A 20,123-nucleotide genomic window follows, 5' to 3' on the forward strand; every position below is an offset into this window, starting at 1 on the left:
GAAACTCTGACTCTTCTGTCTACTGTTTTCTCCCATCTGAACACAGCGCACTGTCACAGGTAACTTACTTTAAGGGATTCAACAACACCTTGCCTGGGGTGAGGGGAGGTGCAGGATCTCTTACTATGTAAATCAACTACTTCCTCTGCCATGGGACTTGTAAACACCAGCATCATATATGGAGTGAAAATGGGCTTTGTTTGGTGTTCTTTGAAGGAGATTAACTTCAGGACTTATTTTCCAAGGAAGTTATTCACAAAAATTGATTTCTACCTCAGACATTACTCACTGTAGAAGCTGATAACTGTGTGTGAGGTGACCCATTACCTGAAGAGAAACAATTTTTCAGTCAACTCTCTACCCAATGTGCCTACTGGAAATTAAGCAAGAGGTGTTGGCTTCAGAGGCCTTACTCAAGACAATGACTGCATTTGAAGAAGCTCTTTTTGGGGTCATTATTAATCTTGGTCACACGTGATGGGTAAAATAGTAGCCAAGTCCCATCCATCTTCCTACTCCTATTTTCACTTCCCACCATGCAATGCAAATGGATAAATTAGGATGTTTGGCCAAGGTTGGCTAAAGAGCCAGAGAATCAACGGTTCTATTAGTATTCGTTATCAATGTGTGTGACAGCGGGTTAAGGGAAGTAGGGAGAGAGAATGAAAATGGATATGAACACATTGGCATGAGTTGCTTAGAAACAGAGGGAGACACTAGAGACACAGATTCATGAACTTAGAGAGAATGCATGGGAGGGTTCGAGAGAAGCTGGTCACTGAGCAAAAGTTGTAATGAAATAGAAAGAAGGAACTCTGGGGCATGGTTGGATAGCAGGGTATCTCCAGGTGATGATACTTAAAGTATGTCATTAAAAACAGCTAGAGAGCAGATTATGGAGGTTTCATCACAAGACATGATGTTTGAGGTGACACACATGCTAATTAGGTTGATGTGATCTTGACATTATATATGCACACATAGTAAACTCACATTGTATCCCTTTCATGTGTGTGTGTGTTTGTGTGTGTGTGAATGTGTGTGTGTGTGTGTGTATTAAAAAAAAAAACAAGTGAAACACTAGAATTAATTTGTGTGCAGAGTATTCTCTGGATTTCTTTTTCCCTGATTCTTCACTGATGACAGGAAAAAGAGTCACTGGGCCCCAGAAGTAAAATGTGTAACATTGAAGACTTGGGAGGTGTGGATTGGGGGAGTCCTTCCAAGCTGTCTATCAAGGTGATGCTATGATTACAGACTGGTGGTGTTAAAATGCAGCTTGCTAAACCTCATGTCTCCTCCAGGCCTCTGAAAACTGGTGTAGGTGTGTCCTGGGAAAGACTTTAAAGCTGTTTCTAGTATCTTGCCCTAGTATCTGCTTTTACATTCTTCAAAATGCCATTAGTTTGATGGAAAGACTTCAGTTCAATTGACAATGTTTAATTCTCTCTCTGCAAAGACCACTAAGGATAAGCAGGGTTTATTATCAGACAAGGCTCAAGATTACTCTAAACTGACTTTGGTATATCTCCTTTCCAGCTAATCTTATTGGACTGCTCCTCTCAGCCTAAACATCGGAGCTGAATGTCTGTGATCTATGTGTACAAGAAGTAAAAGTCATGCACAATTTAAAATTAGCTTCAGCAATTTTTTGAATCCTCTGTGCAATTGTTCAGGTAAACTACTGGTGGGTGAAAGAAAGATGGTCTGAGGAACACAGGTATGCTTGAGCTAACATCAGTTCCCAGTGCAAATCCAAAGGTCTGCTTTTCTTCCCCCACTTGATTAATTTGCTTACACCAGCGTTACTGATGGACTGTCACCAGAATCACGTCAGGCAGGTCTAGGCAGGTCCAAATCAATAGGGCCTTTCATTGTCACTACATCATAATTTTAATTGTCCCTTTCTATTATACTTGGGAACCAGACACCAGGCAAGCCTCGAATCAAAAATAAACATCCAAAAGGAGAGAATTTCACAAAGTTATATTGGACAGAGCATAACTGATTAAAATCTACATATCTATATTGATGTGGGTTTTTACGTTGTGAGATATGCCCTTTTATTTTTCCCTGTACTAGAACAGTGACTTGTGAAGAAGTTGGATGCACAGTATCCTGGTGTCTTTGACAGGAGCTGATACAATGGCAAGACCATCTGAAGTATAAATAAAACCTATATAATCAGAAAATGATGCTGTAACTCTAGACAAAGCACTAATTCTAGATTTAGTATTGAGCCATATTCTAGACATGAAAAATGAACACACAATCTAGATTTAAATATTGAGCAATTCAGCTTATGGTCACTATCCACCCTAGTTTTGTGTGGGTGTATATGGGTGTGTGTGTGTATGGATATATGGTTAGTGTGTCTGTTGGGGAGTACACATGCGTAAGACAGGGTCTCTCATTAAATTTGAAGATAATCAATTTGGCTAGGCTAAATGACAATTGAGATTCAGGAATCTGCCTATTTTTACCTTTCAATCCCCCAGCAAGTGCTGGAATTAGAGGTATAAACCATCATGCCTGGCTTTTTTATGTGGGTTCTGGGATCCAAACTCAAGATTCTTATGCTTGCATACCAAGTTCAACTGAGCTATCTTCCTAGGCTCATGATACTTATAAATAAAAATATTTGTAAAATTAGTCCTTCCTCTCTGACAGTCTTTATATTAATGGCTTGGCCTCCCATCTCCTTGTGAGTACAATATTAGACAAATGGCTTCCTAACACCACCCTTAACAAGGTCTGTTCCTAGGTCATGGGTCATGCCTACAAGGAGAGGTGTGTCAAACAGCACTTAGAAGACAGGTCTTCAAACCCTTGTGAACACTTAATATATTACCACCTCTGGGAACCAGCTACTTCCCTTCCCACTTCAAAAAACATGTAATGGGGCTTTGTGTTTCAATTTAAAGTCCCTTAAAAAACGGAAATCCTTTCCTTTATAAATTTAAGAAAAAAAGCGCAGAGGGAAAGACTAGGCAAGAGGGGAACGAATTAGGCAGTCTCCAAAGCACAACTGGCTCAACTGGAAACCAGGCGACCAAAGCAAGCTCCATAATAGTGTAATGACCTTTAATGAGTGTCTTGGGAAACAATACAGCCCCAGCGTAAAAGACAAAGGGCAAAACCCATCATGGTTCCACTGACACTAATTCAAAATGATCTTCAGAACAACTAAAGAATGTAAGAGAAGTAATCTGATCTGCCCATGTGACCTCACTTTGATTCCAGGGCCCTTCTCCTGCCATCTCTAATTGTCAAACCCTCTCTGTTTCACGTCTGCTCATATTTAATGAAAAGCCCACTCTTACCACTGCTCTCAGAGTCTATTCACTCTGTCAAATGGACACCACCCAACCCACTACCCGGGTGGGGTACCAGGACATTACTGTGGCACAATGCCAGGGGGATTCAGCAGAGACAGGAGTATTTTTTTTTAATTGAAGAAGGAGGGCTGACATAGTCCTATAAAGGGGTTCAATTTGGAGTGGATTTTTCTACTTATTATTAGTGGTCAAAGGTGAGTGCTCTCACACAAGATTGGATGAAATCTACCTTTGTATGGTGAAATAAAGACAATGAAACGGAGAAGGCAAGTCACCTCTAGAGCTGTCAATACCACTTAGGGCCTGAATCCTGTTGTCTCTCACAGTAGAGTTAGTGATAGAGGAGCAAGAAGGATGGAAATATTGCGAATAGGATACATCTGAGAGGATGGGACATTCTTACCCCCAGATTTTCTTCCTCTGGCCTCCACCAATGTTCGGATTAAATTGCAGAGCTGAGAAATCCCTCTAATTATGTTTTCTTGAGTAAAATGAAAACTGCACATACTGGACACCATGAGCTTCAAATGGGGACATAGATTTTTACTGTGATTAGCAAATGGCCAATAGGCCAAGACATGACCACAGCTCATGACAGAATCCTAGCTCAGAGCCAAACTGGCTCCTTAGGTTTTATTTTTCCAACCAATCTGTGGTGAAGCAGTTATTCGAGAAAAGAAGTGCTGTAGGTTGAAGAGGGCTGGCATTCACAGCCACTACTAGCAATTAAAGAGATGTGACCCAATGGTGTCACCATAGCTTACCCCATTGTTTTCATCTTTGAACCTGAGGTCTTGATGCACATCATAGACAAATTTTTAGTACAGTCATAACCTGAGTTAGCTATGAATAGCACACGAATGAGGAAAAATTCTTGCAGGAAAAAAAAATAAAGGGATATGGAATTATGCTGAGCATCTGTAAGAACAGATCAAAACCGAACCAAAGGAAACCAAAACAAAAGTCCTTTCTTAAAGTCTTGGACCAATGTAGTAGATGCAGTTCATAATACTTCTCAGTACAACTCCCATGAATAAGAAGGGATAGCTCACTGGTCTCAGATCAAGCTTCTTTAATATATAGCTTCAATATATAGTGTCAGTCTATAGCTCAACACACAGCTTACAGACTTCAAACACAAACTGCAGCTTTGAACATCAGTACCTGGCATGGCTTAGCAGTCTAACTAGTGAAGGTAGTGTTCACTCCTGCTGGATATGACCTGTGGTCTCAAGTACACTGTGTTGGGACTACCTTCAACACAGACAATGGTGACCAGCTACATGCATTTGTCCTGGGAACAAATGCTCAGAAACTAAATGTTCCTCTTCTCCCTTGTGGTGGATGTGAACCACATCAAGGAAGAAAAAGTCTAACCACTTTTGATTATTCAGAGGAAGAGTGGATGGATGGAATGCCAACGCAGCACCAAGAACCATGTTGGGTTCTTTAAAGAGAAATAGTTGAAGCATGCAGAGAAAAATCATCATCTCCTATTTCCTATACTGTCACTAATAGGAGCTCAAGGTCATGGTCATAGTTCAAGAGGATCCAAGTCCTTGTGCAGAATTCAAGCTCTTCTGCCAGTAGACAAGGATCTCAGCATCTCAAACCAAAGTGTTGAATAACATCACCTCCCAACTGTGCTAGCCAAAAGGAAATGGAAGAAAGTGATCTCAGGGATTTGGTTCATCAGACTCAGCAACTGTCAAACACACAACTATTTGGGGCTCTAGCTCAGGGAAGAGCCTGGCAGTGATATAGGCCTAAGCCAAAAAGTGAAGGAAATCCTGGAGGTTTTGGATTTAAAGTTTTAATATTTAGATTCATGATTGTTGCATAATACCTTGGTAAAGTGTGACTAAATTGTTGGGAAAATATAAGATGTTAATGAGTGTCCCAAGAGCCTCCTTTGAATGAGCCAACTTTCTGAAAGGAAGCACTAGAAATTACCAGTCTTTGGAGGTTGGCATATTTAAAATAAATATTCTCTTCAAGAACTGAAGATAACATGAGGTACTAAGGAATGAAACTTTGGTAAGAAATACATAAGTATAATATATATATATATATACATATATATATGTGTGTGTGTATATATAAAATATATATACATACACATGAGCAAACATCTGCATCTAGATGCTGCTGTATTTTGAAATGCTAGCAAATCTTTTCTCCTATTCCTTTTCTTCCATCCTTTTGCTCCACCCCAATTAATGGTCACCTCTAAATCTGAATTTCTGCATGTTTACATATCCTCTATTAAAATAGTGCTTGCTATCCCACCACTTAGCTTTCTATCTTCACCTATTTAGGCAAGAGAGAGGAAGACCATTAGCAGGCTGTCACATGCCAGTCTTGTTCACTATCACAAGAAGCACAAAACAGGGCAAAAGGGAAAGCCTTCTCATCATATACACAGGAACACAGGCAACATGTCATCACATACAAGACCACAGTAGGATGGCAACATGAGCTCAGAAGACTCACAGGACCACAGAGCACAACACAAGACACAGGACCAATTACCACAGACGAGCACAGACATGGAACTGTGTGTGTTGAGGTTAAACTTACAGGCACGGAAACTGGTGGAGCAATCATTAACAGAGACAGAAGAAAGCGGGAAGTTTCTCTCAAGGGTGTCCACGTTACCACGCACACGGCCTGACATGCACGAGCAGTCACGCTCAGAACGTCCGCAATCAAAACAACATGCTCGGCTCATTCTCTTGTAGATGGACATCTTGGCTATAACCATGTGGTTGGATGGGAGGAGAGGAAGAGCGGCAGTTAATGGCAAGGTCACATACAGCAAGGCAGCTGGAAGGGCGCTGGAGGATTGAACACAGGTCTTAGTTCAAGTTAACAGTCTTGACCCAGAAAAAAACACAGTGATTGTTGGTGACAGTTTGGTTGTACATCAAAAAAAAAAAAAAAAAAAAAAAAAAAAAAAAAAAAAGAAACAAAGAAACAAAGAAAAAAAAGCAGTGAAAATATAAATTGCCTTTATCATCCCCCAAGGCTGTTGCATTTTATTTTTGTCCCCTTGATGGAGCGGTGACCACAGAAAGAAGGCATGGCTGAACACATCCCATTTCTTGGATGAAAAAAAAAAAAGAGCAAATTACAGACAGAAAAAAAAGAAATGTAACCACCATTCTCGCCCTGGCACAATTAATGCAGGAGGGCAAAAGAGACACACGGCCAATCGCTTAAATGGATTGCTTATTTGGTACAATGATATTTTTTTGCAGGATATAAACATATCTAAGATGAAGGTTTTCTCATTCCCATCTATTTCTGGGCATTAGGCAGAGCCTGGGACAAGCTCCCATCAAATTAAATGTGAACCGATTACATGTTAATATCAGATCTGAGGATGCTTTTGCTGAACTTCCCGGGAGTGAGTTTACATGATAGCTACAGGAATTTAAATTTACTCTTGACAGAACAAATATCCAAATCTGTCCATATAAGAAATGCCACTACTCAGGGCTAACACTGCATATATGACATTAAAGGAAGTTCACAAATAAAAAATAAATCACCCAAAGCAATATGAGATGTTGGTTTCTTGGCTTGCTTCTAGCTACTCATGGGAGTATCAGCTGGGAGAGCTGCCTTTCTCTCCCTGCCCACCAGAGAACTAGAAGGCAATTAGTTGGTTTAATCATGCTTTTTTCCTTATGTAGAAAATATTAGCCAAGAGAGATTATAAACAACAAACATGAAATACTTGGCATATAAAATGTCTTGCTGGAATTTTCAGGAACCTTTAGGTTCTCTCTGGCAGAGTGTGAAGGTTTGGTACTGACCCGAGAGCCAATTCAAATATCGTCATGCAAAGCTTTTTAATGTAACGACTCCGTTATTTTCTGTTTTACCCTTGTGGTCAATTTATATTTCAGTACAAAAGAAGCCATTGCACCTTTTTTGATGCTACAACAGGCAAATGTGTTTGCTTCTCACTTAGGAGGAACCAGCCTGTTCCTCTCACAGGGTAGGAGAAGAACTCCTATATCCAAGCATCACAGCCAATCACTGAACTTGGACCAAGAGGTGTTATCTCCACTCCCACTCCTTCTCCCACATTATCCCTCTTTCTTTTTCTTTGTAGAGAATGGTCACCCCCTTACTTTAAAATATAGCTTGTGGTTTTGCCTCTTTGAATGGTTTAAATCTCTCACATGGGTCAAGCCCTGTTCTAAGACCTTAATGACTTGCCATACAGTGGGCTTGTCAAGCAAGGGGAACAGCAGGCACTGGTGGGAGATGAATGAGAGACCTCCAGCAGCATCTCCATTCCTGTGAATAGGCTCCCATTCCCAATGACATGGTCCTTTAACATCCTAACTAAGGCTGTTGCTCTGATTAACATGCAACCCCAGCCCTGTTTAACTCGAAGTGTGTCATTCTTTTGAGCTTAGCTTGTTACTAAAAAATAAAAATAAGAATCTGCTATAGCATTTGAGTCAGAGGAAATCCCAAGGCATACAGCCAAATGTCCAGGCCACCCTGATCAACAACAGTGGCTGAAGTCAAAAATGGGAGAAAAGAATATCTTCAAGGACAGACATGAAAATAAGTTTAGCCGAATCATATCCAGATCTGGAATATAACTTGGAAAGCCAATCTCTTGCTTTTTTCTTTCTTCGTCCTTTAACTGGACATATGGGCCTGTTACTTGCAAAGATGAGGAGAATGGAGATGATTTTTTTTGTTTTGTTTGTTGTTTCACTGTAGATAAATTATTTTGAAAGTTGTTGTCTTTTTTTTCCTGTTTTTAAATCAAATGCTGTAGCAGAAAATCCCATCAAACTCAGAAATGCTATGTTTCTCATTAGCAACAGTCCCTGGTTTTCATTTTCATACTGCCATTTCGGGTTCATGCATGGTAATAGAATGTGACACATTTATGGGGAAAGAAAGTTCATATATATATATATATATATATATATATATATATATATATATATATATATATGAATGAAAGGGTGATGGGAATAGGTAACTTTGGAATCTTTGTTTTTTCCCCACAGAGGTCAACCTATCACAATGGGCAATGGAAACCTCCCACTTCTAAAAAGGTTCAGGAAGGAGTATAACATCAAACCAGTGGCTCTCAGGGACTGTTTGCAACTGTCATGGTTGGCTGTTCCAGAGACCATGCACTGTTGTAAAATTTCATATTGTTAGCATGCAGTAACAGGCTGCAACTGGTAACTGAGGCAGCAGAAACCCATTTGCTATAAGAAGATTAACTGTTAATTATAAGCAGTCACATTCCAGAGCGGCATATGCATAAAACAGAAAACATGCTCTTACTCGACACTCCTTCCTAGTCATTTCACACTCCCATCAAACGCAAAAAAAAAAAGAAATCTCAAAAGACAAAGAACACTGCACACACACACACACACACACACACACACACACACACACTCCAACAATGATCAACATGAGGCTCAGAGACAAGACAAAAACAGTTAAAAATGATTGAGCCCCACATATTGACAAACCTTCATGAACCACAATGTCTAGAGTAAAGATGACCAGTTAAGAATGTGACCCTGTTCTGCACCCCCCAGTCACGTGTTGTCATCTATGTACTTCTGGATTTGTTTCCTAAGACAAAGAGAAGGGTGATTCTGACCTTCTATCTGATGGAACAGTCCATCGGGCTTGAAAGATGTATGTTCAGTTAAAAGATTCCCTCTGGGCCATTATTACTCGTGGTGAAGGTTAGCAATGAAGACCTGAAGATTTGCCTCCCTTGTAGTAGGTGTTCCAGAAATTGTGGGCATTCCATTCTTGGGTTATAAAAAAAGTTTTACAGGCATCACCAACTTCCTAACATTAAAGTCACTTCTCTGTCACCTTCCTCAATTCTACAGCTTCCTAACCCTTCACTTTGGTTCCAATGAATTACAGATTCCCAGAGTCTTCTTGGTGACTATTTTCTTTTCTACAGTAAATTTTGGGTTAGAGGAGTCATTTCCTGTATCAGAGAGGTAGTTTATACCCCAAAGGTTGAGTTTCACAGACCTACTAGCAGCATTTCAGTATCTATTTAAAAACACAAGTTTCTCATCTATTCCTGGTAATTAGAAAAAAAAAGTCTTCTCTCCACTGGTGTTTGCTGAGTTTCTTTCTTAGTAGCCATCCACAGCGCTTCCCAGTCACCAGTGAAAATGTTTTCTGTAGAGTGAGAGAGCAAAGCAAAGTAGGTCTATGAGGACATCTAGTGGATTGCTGTGGGAGAGCTCTTTAATGGAATGAAGCCCGACCTTGCTGGCTCAGGTCTCCTCAAAGGAGAAAGGGGCCTTGTCTTCTCTCTAAGAGTTCAAATGCCTGTGGTGCTATTTCAGTTCAGTGGCTGCTCCAATCTGTGCATGTTTAGGGGCAGTGAGAACAGACAGATAAAGGGTCCTGGGACAGGATCCTGGGGTGGTCAACAGTGGTAATTTGCAAGCACATTGCTTTAACTGTATTGGTGGATGGGGTCCCCATGCATCAGCTCTGCAGCAGGTTCCTGAGAGAGGGACTAGGCCAGAGTACAAATGGTGTGACTACTTGTCACTCTGTCTTGGGGCTCTTGGAAATTTATGCTCTATGAATTGCCCCCATAGGCCAACTTAACTCTGGGAAAGAAAAATATATAAGCCACCCGGGACTTCTTTTTCTCTTTGGCCCACAAAATGTTCTTGTTCTTGGACCAGTACCAATGATGTGAAGAGGTCATGTCCGTGCCAAGAATCTGATCTTAGGTGTCACCTTCCTCTAAAAAAAGATAACTATGAGCAGTTTCATCGCTTCAGAAGAACACTTTCATGTGCTTTTCTTCACCATAATAAAATGGATATCCATCCAATATTTCCATTATGACTTCCTAGTAGTATTTATAGAGACAAAATAGAAGTACTTCCTTAATGGACATCATCAAAGCTATCTGTTTGCTGTTGAATGTTTAAAATGAAGGCTTTCTCAGACACACACTTGCTCAACTTTTCCTCTGTTGTCAAAGGTCGTGGTGCTGAGAAATAAAACCTGCTGTGGATGTAGCATGGTCACTTCTCTTTCCTTGGGGCACACTGATGCAATCGGGTGTCAGGCCTCAGGTCTTCTGCTGGTTGGCTCTTCTGAGCCAGGTCTGGAATGGAAGGAAGGGTTGCAGCCCATGCTGTCTGCAGTTCCATCTGCCTCCAGCATCAGCAACCAGCCAGCCAAGTTGCAATCGCAGAATCTTAATTTGAGAAGGGGGGGGGGTTTGGAAGGGAGAGGAAAAGCAGTCGTGCCCAAGAGGCCAAAGTGGAGGTTTCCAGATGCTAGAGGGAAAATAATTTAGGTCTCCAAGGGAGCAAATGTAAGAGGAGACTAGTGTGAAAGGAAAAAAAAAATAAATGCCGTTAAATTAAGGCACACTTCTTAGACCACAGCCCACTTTTCAAATCAGTCCACAGAAGAGAAGCATTGTTTCTTAACATGAAGTCATTCTTCAAAGGCTCAGTAGCCACCAAAATCATAAGCAAAATCCTCTAAAAAAAATTTTGTTTGTGGTATATTGTTAGATGGAACACTAAGAATTAGAGGGTCTTTAAAAATCCTATAAATGAGAAATGATATCTTCCCTTAACACAGTTCCTCCTGATACCTTTCGGAGAAGAAAAGTCTTACACATGGCTTTCTATAATCAGAAAAAGAGAAAGACAGAGCTTAAAGCCAGCCATCTGGAGTATACACCCAGCTAGTTGATCTAGCTCACAACAGTCACTCTGTGGCTGGGTAAAGTGGGAGAGACTGCCTCTAGAGCTGTGTGTTGATTGTGTTTGTGTAACCCTCTAGTTCTCAAAGAGTGCTAGAGTATGAAAGTCCTGCAGGGTGTAGAAGTGAAGCTTCCACATACTTTCTGCAGAGCCAATTTGGGCAGAACTGTGTGTTTTATTGAAGAAGGTAGCAATTTTGTTTTGGCTTTACACAGAACATTATACATTATTTCCCAAACCGTGAAGGCTACCAGAACTTGGTTGGTCAACTTGCTTCTTCTTCTGCAAAGGAATATGAGAGGCCTGGATGCTGATACATCTTCATAGTCCAGAGCCAGTGAACTCAATGAGTTGTAGATTGGGTCTCCTTTTTGTTTCCAGAGAGTATTATGTCTGTAAGCCAAGACCCAAAGTTGATGGCTAGTGCCCATGAGAGCACTATAGCTGTATGCCACACATAGAAATACTGGCCTTAAAAACTATATCTGACTGGATGACGGGGATCTTATGCCTTCAGTAAGTTAGAGAAGTCTAGAGGCTTGTTTAGATCCCTACATGGTTCATTCATGAAAAAGAGAATAATCTCTTTGAATTAACTAACAGTTTTTTTCCCTGAAGTAAGCACATTCTGGCTCCTCCAGGATGCCTAACTTTCACAGAAGAACTGTGGAGGAATAATTGAATATTGACAAAAGGAGAAGTTTTTGAAAACAAGGAAGTGCCATAGACTGTAAGAAATAATTACCACTCATCTCCAGGAAGGCAGATACTTACAGTCCCAAGGGAGTATTCAATTAAATCTCCAGGAAGCACCTTCTTATATAGAGAGACATATATAATGTGATCATTGTATTTCTCTCTCTATGGAATATCTCTATGATTCTATATAAAAATAAACATTTTTACATATAAGCTACCCTAGGGCATATCATATATATATCACAGCTCGGGAATATATATGTAGCCTATTATGTGTTTCCTTTCAGAGAGGAATTCAAGCTCTGCAGCAGGGAAAAACAAGTATTTTTTATCAAAGGCAAGCATGATCATGACCCCCAATGGACAAAGCATCTACAGCTAGAGTGGTAGTTACTCTAGCCTAATCAGTGTCCCTTAAAAGTCCCGAGCAAAGGCCTTCAAGAGAAACACACTGTTGTTGGGGTCTTATTTTTGAATGAAAAAAATAAGACCACGTCCAGAGCTTGCTGTAGGCTGGGGGATGGGTAGAAGCATAGAGAGTGGGCTCTGGGCACTCTCCAGCTCCTGGCTACTCTACAAGGACTATGTAGGGCATGAGCGAGTTGGGGCATGAAGTAACTGCTACATGCAACACGAATACCAAAAGTAAAACGAAACTAAAACTGTACAGAAAAAAAAAAAGGTATCTCATCTAGAGAAAAGACCAGGAGAACTAGACTCTGGGCTGCTGGGAACCCATTTTACTCACAATAGATCACTATCAGGGTGCAGTTAAAATAGAGTAGGGGCCGTATTCCAAGGCAGCAAAGAGGAAACAAAATAAATCAAAGATATGTCAATGATTAGAAATTAAAGGAAATTCTTTCACACACATCAATCTAGACATGACTTGTCCCTCAGGAGTCTACCCTTGGCAACTTTTCAGAGGCTGGGAGGAGGGAAAGTATAAATCATTAGACCAGGTTTGTGACACAGAAAAAGAAAATGAATAAATCCTAGTGTCTGAGCGTTTGCTCCTTGGCTAGACATCTGGATTGGACTTGCTTCCTGAATAGATGGAGAGCTAGGAAGATATGGAAAGAGATGCGCAAGTTAAACTATACTACCAGCATGGGATCTCCACAATGGAATGTCCACACTCCATACTTCACCGATAGAGGACACGAAACACCGAAGGTTATTGAATGAAAAGGAATGATGTGGGTAGGGAGGAATTGGGAAGGAGAAACTGGGTAGGGGCAGGAGGTTGGGAAAAGCATACACTCTGGAGACTTTAGTTTTACTCTTGTGCAGTTGAGTTTTTCAATGGTGAATTACTAACTGCTACATTGAGAGGCTTGGATAAATAACTGGGTGAGCCAACTGTTCTTTCCAATTTTGGACACCAAGAAGTGCCTGTCTGGTGCCTTAGCCTCCTCCTATATATAGGACAATGATAACTATTCCTTGTGCAAGATTTTCTACAGCCAAACATATCTTCTCCAATTTCTTGAGTGCCTGGCCTTCATGAGGAGGTTTATATTCAATTATTCATTTTATTCTAATCCTTCCTTACATGTCTACATCCTGCCCTACAGGCTATGGCCTTCTAATTGGGAATAACAACATTTGGACAATTCTGATTATTATCAAATATTCACCACACAGCCCATGGCCTTGAGTAGCTTGGCAGAGACAATCCTTTTGCAGCAATTGTGTCTTATGCATGATAGCAGATCAAACATTTCACTAGCTTAACCAATTATAAGGGAAATTAAGAGAATAAAGGCATTGTAAATCACAGTGTGCTTTTTACAACAGAATGAAGCTAAAAGTTTACTGCTGTTTGCTTGCCTGGAAAGAAGATAGAAAAAAATACCCTGGAAGTCAAATTTTTAGTATTTTTGTAAGTATTTTAAAAGGGGTATGCCATAATGTACTATGGTATCCTATAAGGGACATACTAATTTCAGAGAGAGTAAGAGAAGTTCTCTCCTCATCTTTCCTCTTCCATTCTGTCATCCTGAGTGAATTCTCCTTCCAGATATGAAGAGTATCCTTAAACAAAGGTGGGCCATCTACTTTCCCCAAATCACCTGGCAGTTTTCAGGAATAGGACAGAAACCCAGCTTCTTGGCACCTTCTCTGTGTGATCTCACTTTATACCTCTCTCTCCACAATGCCATAGACCCCATCAGCCTTGGGGCCTCTATCCATCCTCTAAACACTACAAATGATTTGCGGATTTTGAGTCAATTCCCTTGCTCTTCCTCCCACCCACATCTCATCTCCACTATCACCTCCCAAAGGATCTGCAAAGATATGAGGCAGTAGCCATCCTATAAGAGCCCTCACATTCTCAGACAGCCATTCCTCTCTTCTTAGCAAGTGGGCCTCTATGAATTTATACATATGGTAAGATGAAATGAGTTTATCTATCGATATTTGTTAGATAAAAGGCTCGGAAGAAATCTCACTCACCATTCCATCATGGGGACCAAGAAGAAAGCATCATGAAGAGGTTACTCACAAGCACATTGAGTGGCTGCTCAAATAGTAGCCCATAGCCTTGCCACTTCACTAAGGCTCCCAAAGGATGAGTTTGCTTATAACAACACCCTTGCATGAATTACTGACCTCAGCATGTCCCTAGCCATTTTACTCCCATCACCACAATGAGAATCTCCTCACAGAGCTCACCATCTTGATCTCCCTTGTTTACATCTATGCTCAGGATGCCCTGTTCCTTCTGATAGAAATGACTAAATAACTCTGAGGATGCCTGCTAGGTTTCTAAGTTCTTAGATACATGGTGAGAAGGCTAAGTGATGCCTGGAGTCTGGCAGTTGACCTGATGATGTCCTTTCTTCATATTCACACACTCTTCCATGTGGGATGAAAGAATCAGGAAACTGTTCTGGGGTTGGTGACAAAGTTTGGGGGAAGCCAACTATATGTTAAGAAGTTGGCCTCAGCTGGTGTGTGAAAGGGAATCTGACAGGATTTCTACAGAAATTTTGCTAGACCAAGTACTGTCCATTGGAATTTCCCAAGAAACCAACTTATTAATATTTAGGCAGTACCATCCTTAGATCTTACTGGTTTAGCGTGTTCCCCTCAGGCAGTCCCGTAAAAAGACCCTTGGGTGGCATACCCCAGAAATGGTGGCCTTTTGACTAATTTCTGCTTGTAAAAATGTATTTTATGAGGGTCATTTTCCCACTCATTTAACTCAAGGTTATCCTTTCCCTTGTCAGAAAGATTGGGGCCCTCAGAACACAGCATGAAGAAAGGCCTCAGAGGACTTGAATCTGTGAATGTTGGCTGCATAGCTAGTAGCCTCTCACTAAACATGGAATGCTCATTGCTTCTCTAACTTGATTAAATGTACCCCCACTAATTATGTAGGGTTATGGTGAGGACCAAAGCAACCATCATGAGGAGCTTTTAGAACCTCAAGTCACCATCGAACAAGAGGCATCACTCCATTACTTTTTCTCTAGGGTTCAGAACAATCTTTTTTGGAGGGTGTATTCTAATTGCTGCAAAAGGTTGGCCCTCCCCAAGGTAAAAACTGGCTTTACAGCATGGTGTCTGTGGAGTTCATAAGCCAATGTTCCTGAGCCACCACTGAGGGAGGGTCTTTAGAAAAGCTTTGGTAGAAGACAACTGAGATAGAGTAGGCTGGAAGCTTCTGAGACCAGAACAGTTCACCCCAAAAAGCAATGTGCCTTACATAGGGGCAATGTTGAGGTCAAAGACAGAAAAGATGACTGTCAGGACATTGATGGCTGATTGCTTTATTTGGAGCACTGGTTTTGTTTTTGGGGTGATACAAATCTGAACCTACAAGAATTCTAACTGAATTCTAACTGTTTTATTTTGAGATTAAAGTAGGTTCTGAGAGTCACTATCCTACTAGAATTATGTATACTCTTTATACTTAGGGACCTCCTACCTACTAGAAATCATGGTATTAAGAAACACCACCTCTTTCACAGGTATCTTCTATTCTAGTCATGATGCTTAACTGTGTGGGTCAAAGATGTCTACTACTAGAGAAGTAGACAGTACGTATTAAGTTCCCACCTGGGCACTGACTGTAATTTCTTTTTTTTTTTTTTCTTTTCTTCTTCTGCTTGAAGCAAGGGCAGGTATTTGTTTCATGTTTCTTTAAACTGCTGGGTGAAATATATAGTACATTTAAGAGAGCACTTGGTGTTTAATGTCTAATAGGAAAAAGGAATTGAGGGGTGGTGAAGGGGAACGGGGGGGGTAGGGGGGCGGAGAAAGAAACACTACTTACGCCGCCTGCAGCCGCATTTTTTAATTCTTTTGGGATCTGTGACGTCATCATGACAGGCCTTGCAGTAAAAAAATGCCCTGGAGAAAAAGAATGGAAAAACTGACACATCTCATAATCCACCAAAGTAAAATGAGTACCACGTTTCCCCTGAGGTGGTGCCAAATTAATGAAACATGCCAGCCCTAATTTCCTTTCATCTTTTGAAAAGTTTAGACATCTGTAGACAGAAATGTTTGTTGTAAGACCATTCATTTCAAACCCAGGATTCTGTGATTGGAGTTGGTGCTTCTTTTTATAAACTTTTATTTGCAAAGGAATGGGGAGAAAGGTCCTGCTGGTGTCACATACTGAGTCTGTGACTATTGTTTCTGAGAACAGCACTGAGTACTGGTCCTTGGAACACATGGTCAACCATTCCTGAGTCTTTGGAGTGTACTTTAAAAACAATTCTGAAATCCCAACAGTCTAGTCAAATATATATTAAAGGAGAGCAAGGATGACGACCCTCAGTCAAACATAAATATTACCTTTGTCACTTCAAAAGCACACCATTTCTTATTAAAGTAAGAAAAGTTTGAGAGTCACTGGAGAGAGGAGGGACTATAGAAACAATGAATGCTGTGGTTCCTGTCACCTTTCTCCTGAGATTCAAAGTCTGTTTCATTCCAAAGCTAGCTAGATCCATTCCCATTATATCTTGCTCTGAGCATATATAATGGGTAAAAGTTTAAGACTCAGCTGACCACTGGAATGGAATAAGGAGAGGAATGGTTGGGTTGAATAGGCCCCAAGAAGAAGCATTCAACAATAATAATGTCCCCTAATCTGACTTTAATGTCAATCTAGACTCCAAAGTGAACTTTGGTTGTGCCAAAGATACTTTGGATGAGAAGAACTAAGATGATCTCAGCACTACTCAGCAACGATATTCAGAGGATTAACCTGAGGACCTGGTAGGTGGGTTGTGCCCTTCCTACTTGAGATGATGCAGAAGCATGGCCATATGACCACTCTGCTATTAGTTTTCAGCACAGGAGTCAATAGGTGACAAGAGATACTCAACATTCTGTAAATACATTAACCACATTTTCTGTTAGATGCTTCTGCCCAATTATAGGCTAATGTGAAGCACTTGAACACATTAGCCAGTCTGGGATAAGGTGTGATGTTCAAAAGGTTACATGCATTTTGGCGTAAGCTCTTTTCAAATTATGATGGTTTATTGGGATGTAAACCCATTATAAGTAGAGAAGCATATGTAAGTGCCAGGAATAAACAGGTCATTTTTCAATGGAGGCTAAAGAAATAAACACAGCTCTAGATTCTTTTTTGTTATCCACAGGGTTTGCATTTCTACAGCAAGCCCAAAGCTCTTTCAGTTTAAGAGGCTCCTTCACCATTTCTTTCAATCAGATGGCACCCTCTTTGCAAAATCAGAAAAGGAAGCTGCTGGCTCTACAAGCTGTGGTTAGGAAATGAATAGATGGTAGTCTGCCTTGAAACAGGGGGGACAAGAAGAGGCATCCTCTCATTTGGGGCAAGTAAGTTCAAATCTACTTCCTCTGGCCACTTCTTGTTGGATGCTTTCATGAGTGAAGACAATGCAGCAGTAATAACAGGTCACACTTACAGGGTACAAACTACAGGCCTGGTGCTGCTTTCAGCATTTCAAAGGCATTAACACATTTGATCTTCAAACAAGACTTTGAAAGAGGCTTAATTATTACCTTGGTTTTACAGATAAGGAAACTGAGACAGGGAGAGATTATAAATGGCCTGTTCAAGGTCACACTGCTAAATAGCAGAATCTAAATTCAAGTCCAGAAGCCAAAAATCTTGAATATATATATATTTGAGATGTACAATGTGCAGTTTTGAAATTCTGTTATAGGGGTTGGGGATTTAGCTCAGTGGTAGAGCGCTTGCCTAGCAAGCGCAAGGCCCTGGGTTCGGTCCCCAACTCCGAAAAAAAGAAAAGAAAAAAAAATTCTGTTATAGAGTGACTAAATCAAGCAAGCCAACACATATATTCTCTCATCTACTTGTTACTTTACTATATGTGAGGTGAGAGCCTTTAAAATTTTCCTGAAAAGAAAAATTGCTAAAAAACAATTTTCATGAACGCAATATATTGTTTTAAAAACAACAACAACAATCTATGGGCCAGGGAGGTGACTCAGCAGGAAACAGCAGTTGATGCCAAATCTGACAACTTGAGTTTGATCCCTGGGTCTCATGTGGCAGAAGGAGAAAAGCTATCCTCTCACCTCCCTTCAAGGTGAGCAAATTCTCACATCTATTCAACACAAATAAATAAGTAAATGTAAAAATAACCTATCCAAACCACCTCTTGCATTTATCCTCTTGCTTAAATTAATGTTTCCTGTTCCCTGACCCTTATTCCCTGAGGTGTCCCTGCCCCAGGTTTTTGGAACCAACCAGTCTACCCTGTGCTTCTACGGACTTGACTTTTCAAGGTTTCACATGTAAAGTGAGATTGTGTAGTATTGGTCTTTCTCTGCTTGGCTTCATTCACTTATCCAAACAGCTGCTTCAGTCAGACAGGTGAAGCTAATGAGGGAGATGAGTACTAAGCTAAAGGTATCCATGAAGACTCGAAGACCTCTTCTCCAGACTAAAGAGGTAGACTCTTTAAACCTCAGGTTGATTTTTGCCAAGTGGGCATTCTTCAGGAGCTGCCTCACCCACGGAAGTGTGGCAACATTCTTCTGTCAGAGCTACACACTTGTCTTTGTAAACTCGGTGATCCTGGAAACAAAGTCCCCCAGGTCTCTGATGAAATCTGATGTGATTCCAGGGGCCTTTCCTCACTCCTTGTGACTCCTGCATCCTTCTGCTGCTCATCTTCTCCAAAACAACACCCATCTTCTTCATCCCCAGCTCACACACCACCAGCAAGACCCCCTTCCACATCCTGCTAGGTTGGCCTTAGGGTCTCCTTGTCCTCTGTTCTGCTGTGCTTGGCTAAAGGTAAGAATCAGAAGGCACTGGGAGGTTGGAAAGGATGAGTTTGCTCTCTTGTTGGTTGTGGAATAACAAGCAAGAGAAGCATTTCTCCATCGGAGGGTAAAGCTCCCACTAACTGAGCAGTCACCATTCCTACACCATGACCCCCCCCCACCTGCAAGCTTCCACCAAATCTCCATCCCCTTTTCCCTGCAGTTCCATGCTGAAAGTTGCTATCCTTTGCAGCTGCCTGTGAGATGCTTTGCTGTCTCTCATTGATTTTAATCATCTTCCTGTCCACAGGTTTATATGACTCCCGCTTCATAAACCTTTGCTCTTGTTTTCTACTTAAGTGGGTCATTTGTTCCTTGCCAGGAATTCCTGCTGACGTGGCCCCATATTGATATATCCAGCTCTCTTTTCTCCTGAACTTCAGCCTCTTGGATCTACCTGCCTTTATGATGACTCCATGGTATGTTTAGGACCAAGCTTCCATTTACTGTGGCCTGGATAGAATCCCTCATTTCCTCCCACCTCTATCTTCCTCTAGTTTTTCCCATCTCAGCAAGAGGGATCATTGTCACTGTTGCTCTCATGGTTCATGCCCCAGGACTAGTTTTAGCTCTGACTCCTACTCTTCCTTCACTTCTACAAAGTTCATGAGTGGCCACTACAGGCTTTCCAGACAAATCCAAATGGAGTCACATGACTCCACTGCCACAAGCTGCCAGCATCTCCCTACGCTATTTAAGTCTCTGAATATCTTGGGTCATCTCCTGCCCCATTCCAGCAGGCAAGTAGACCAATCTTTGAGAATATAGCTCTGATCATATCAGAGTTACAGTCAAAGCATCAATAAGATTGATTCCATAACAAGACCATTTTCTTTCTAAATATCCAAAGAACCAGATGTAGCCTCTCCTCTGACTTCTTATCACTCCCATCCTCTGGTCCTCTCCTGGCCATGCTGTTTCCTGTTGTCTTTAAAAAAAAAAGAGTATCTCACCATTATCTCCCTTTCCCATCCCTTCATTGCAAAAAAGATTCCTGCAACACCCCCTTCAT

General features: G+C 41.0%; 1 protein-coding gene across 39 annotated transcripts in view; it reads right to left on the bottom strand.

Annotated features, from left to right (window-relative positions):
- The window catches only part of Kcnma1 (potassium calcium-activated channel subfamily M alpha 1), a 694,984-nt gene that overhangs the window by 118,177 nt on the left and 556,684 nt on the right, over nucleotides 1-20,123 (bottom strand). For 15 of the 39 annotated variants that reach the window (XM_032917321.1, XM_032917309.1, XM_032917318.1 and 12 more), the window contains one exon: nucleotides 16,092-16,168. In XM_032917321.1, coding sequence (XP_032773212.1) covers nucleotides 16,092-16,168 — 77 coding nt within the window. Of the gene's footprint in view, nucleotides 1-5,918; nucleotides 6,093-12,554; nucleotides 12,564-16,091; nucleotides 16,169-20,123 lie in introns of all 39 variants that reach the window. The other 24 variants (XM_032917294.1, XM_032917297.1, XM_032917298.1 and 21 more) reach the window with 3 other exon arrangements.

Source organism: Rattus rattus, chromosome 12 (genome assembly GCF_011064425.1).
Source record: "Rattus rattus isolate New Zealand chromosome 12, Rrattus_CSIRO_v1, whole genome shotgun sequence".
NCBI classification, from domain to species: Eukaryota; Metazoa; Chordata; class Mammalia; order Rodentia; family Muridae; genus Rattus; species Rattus rattus.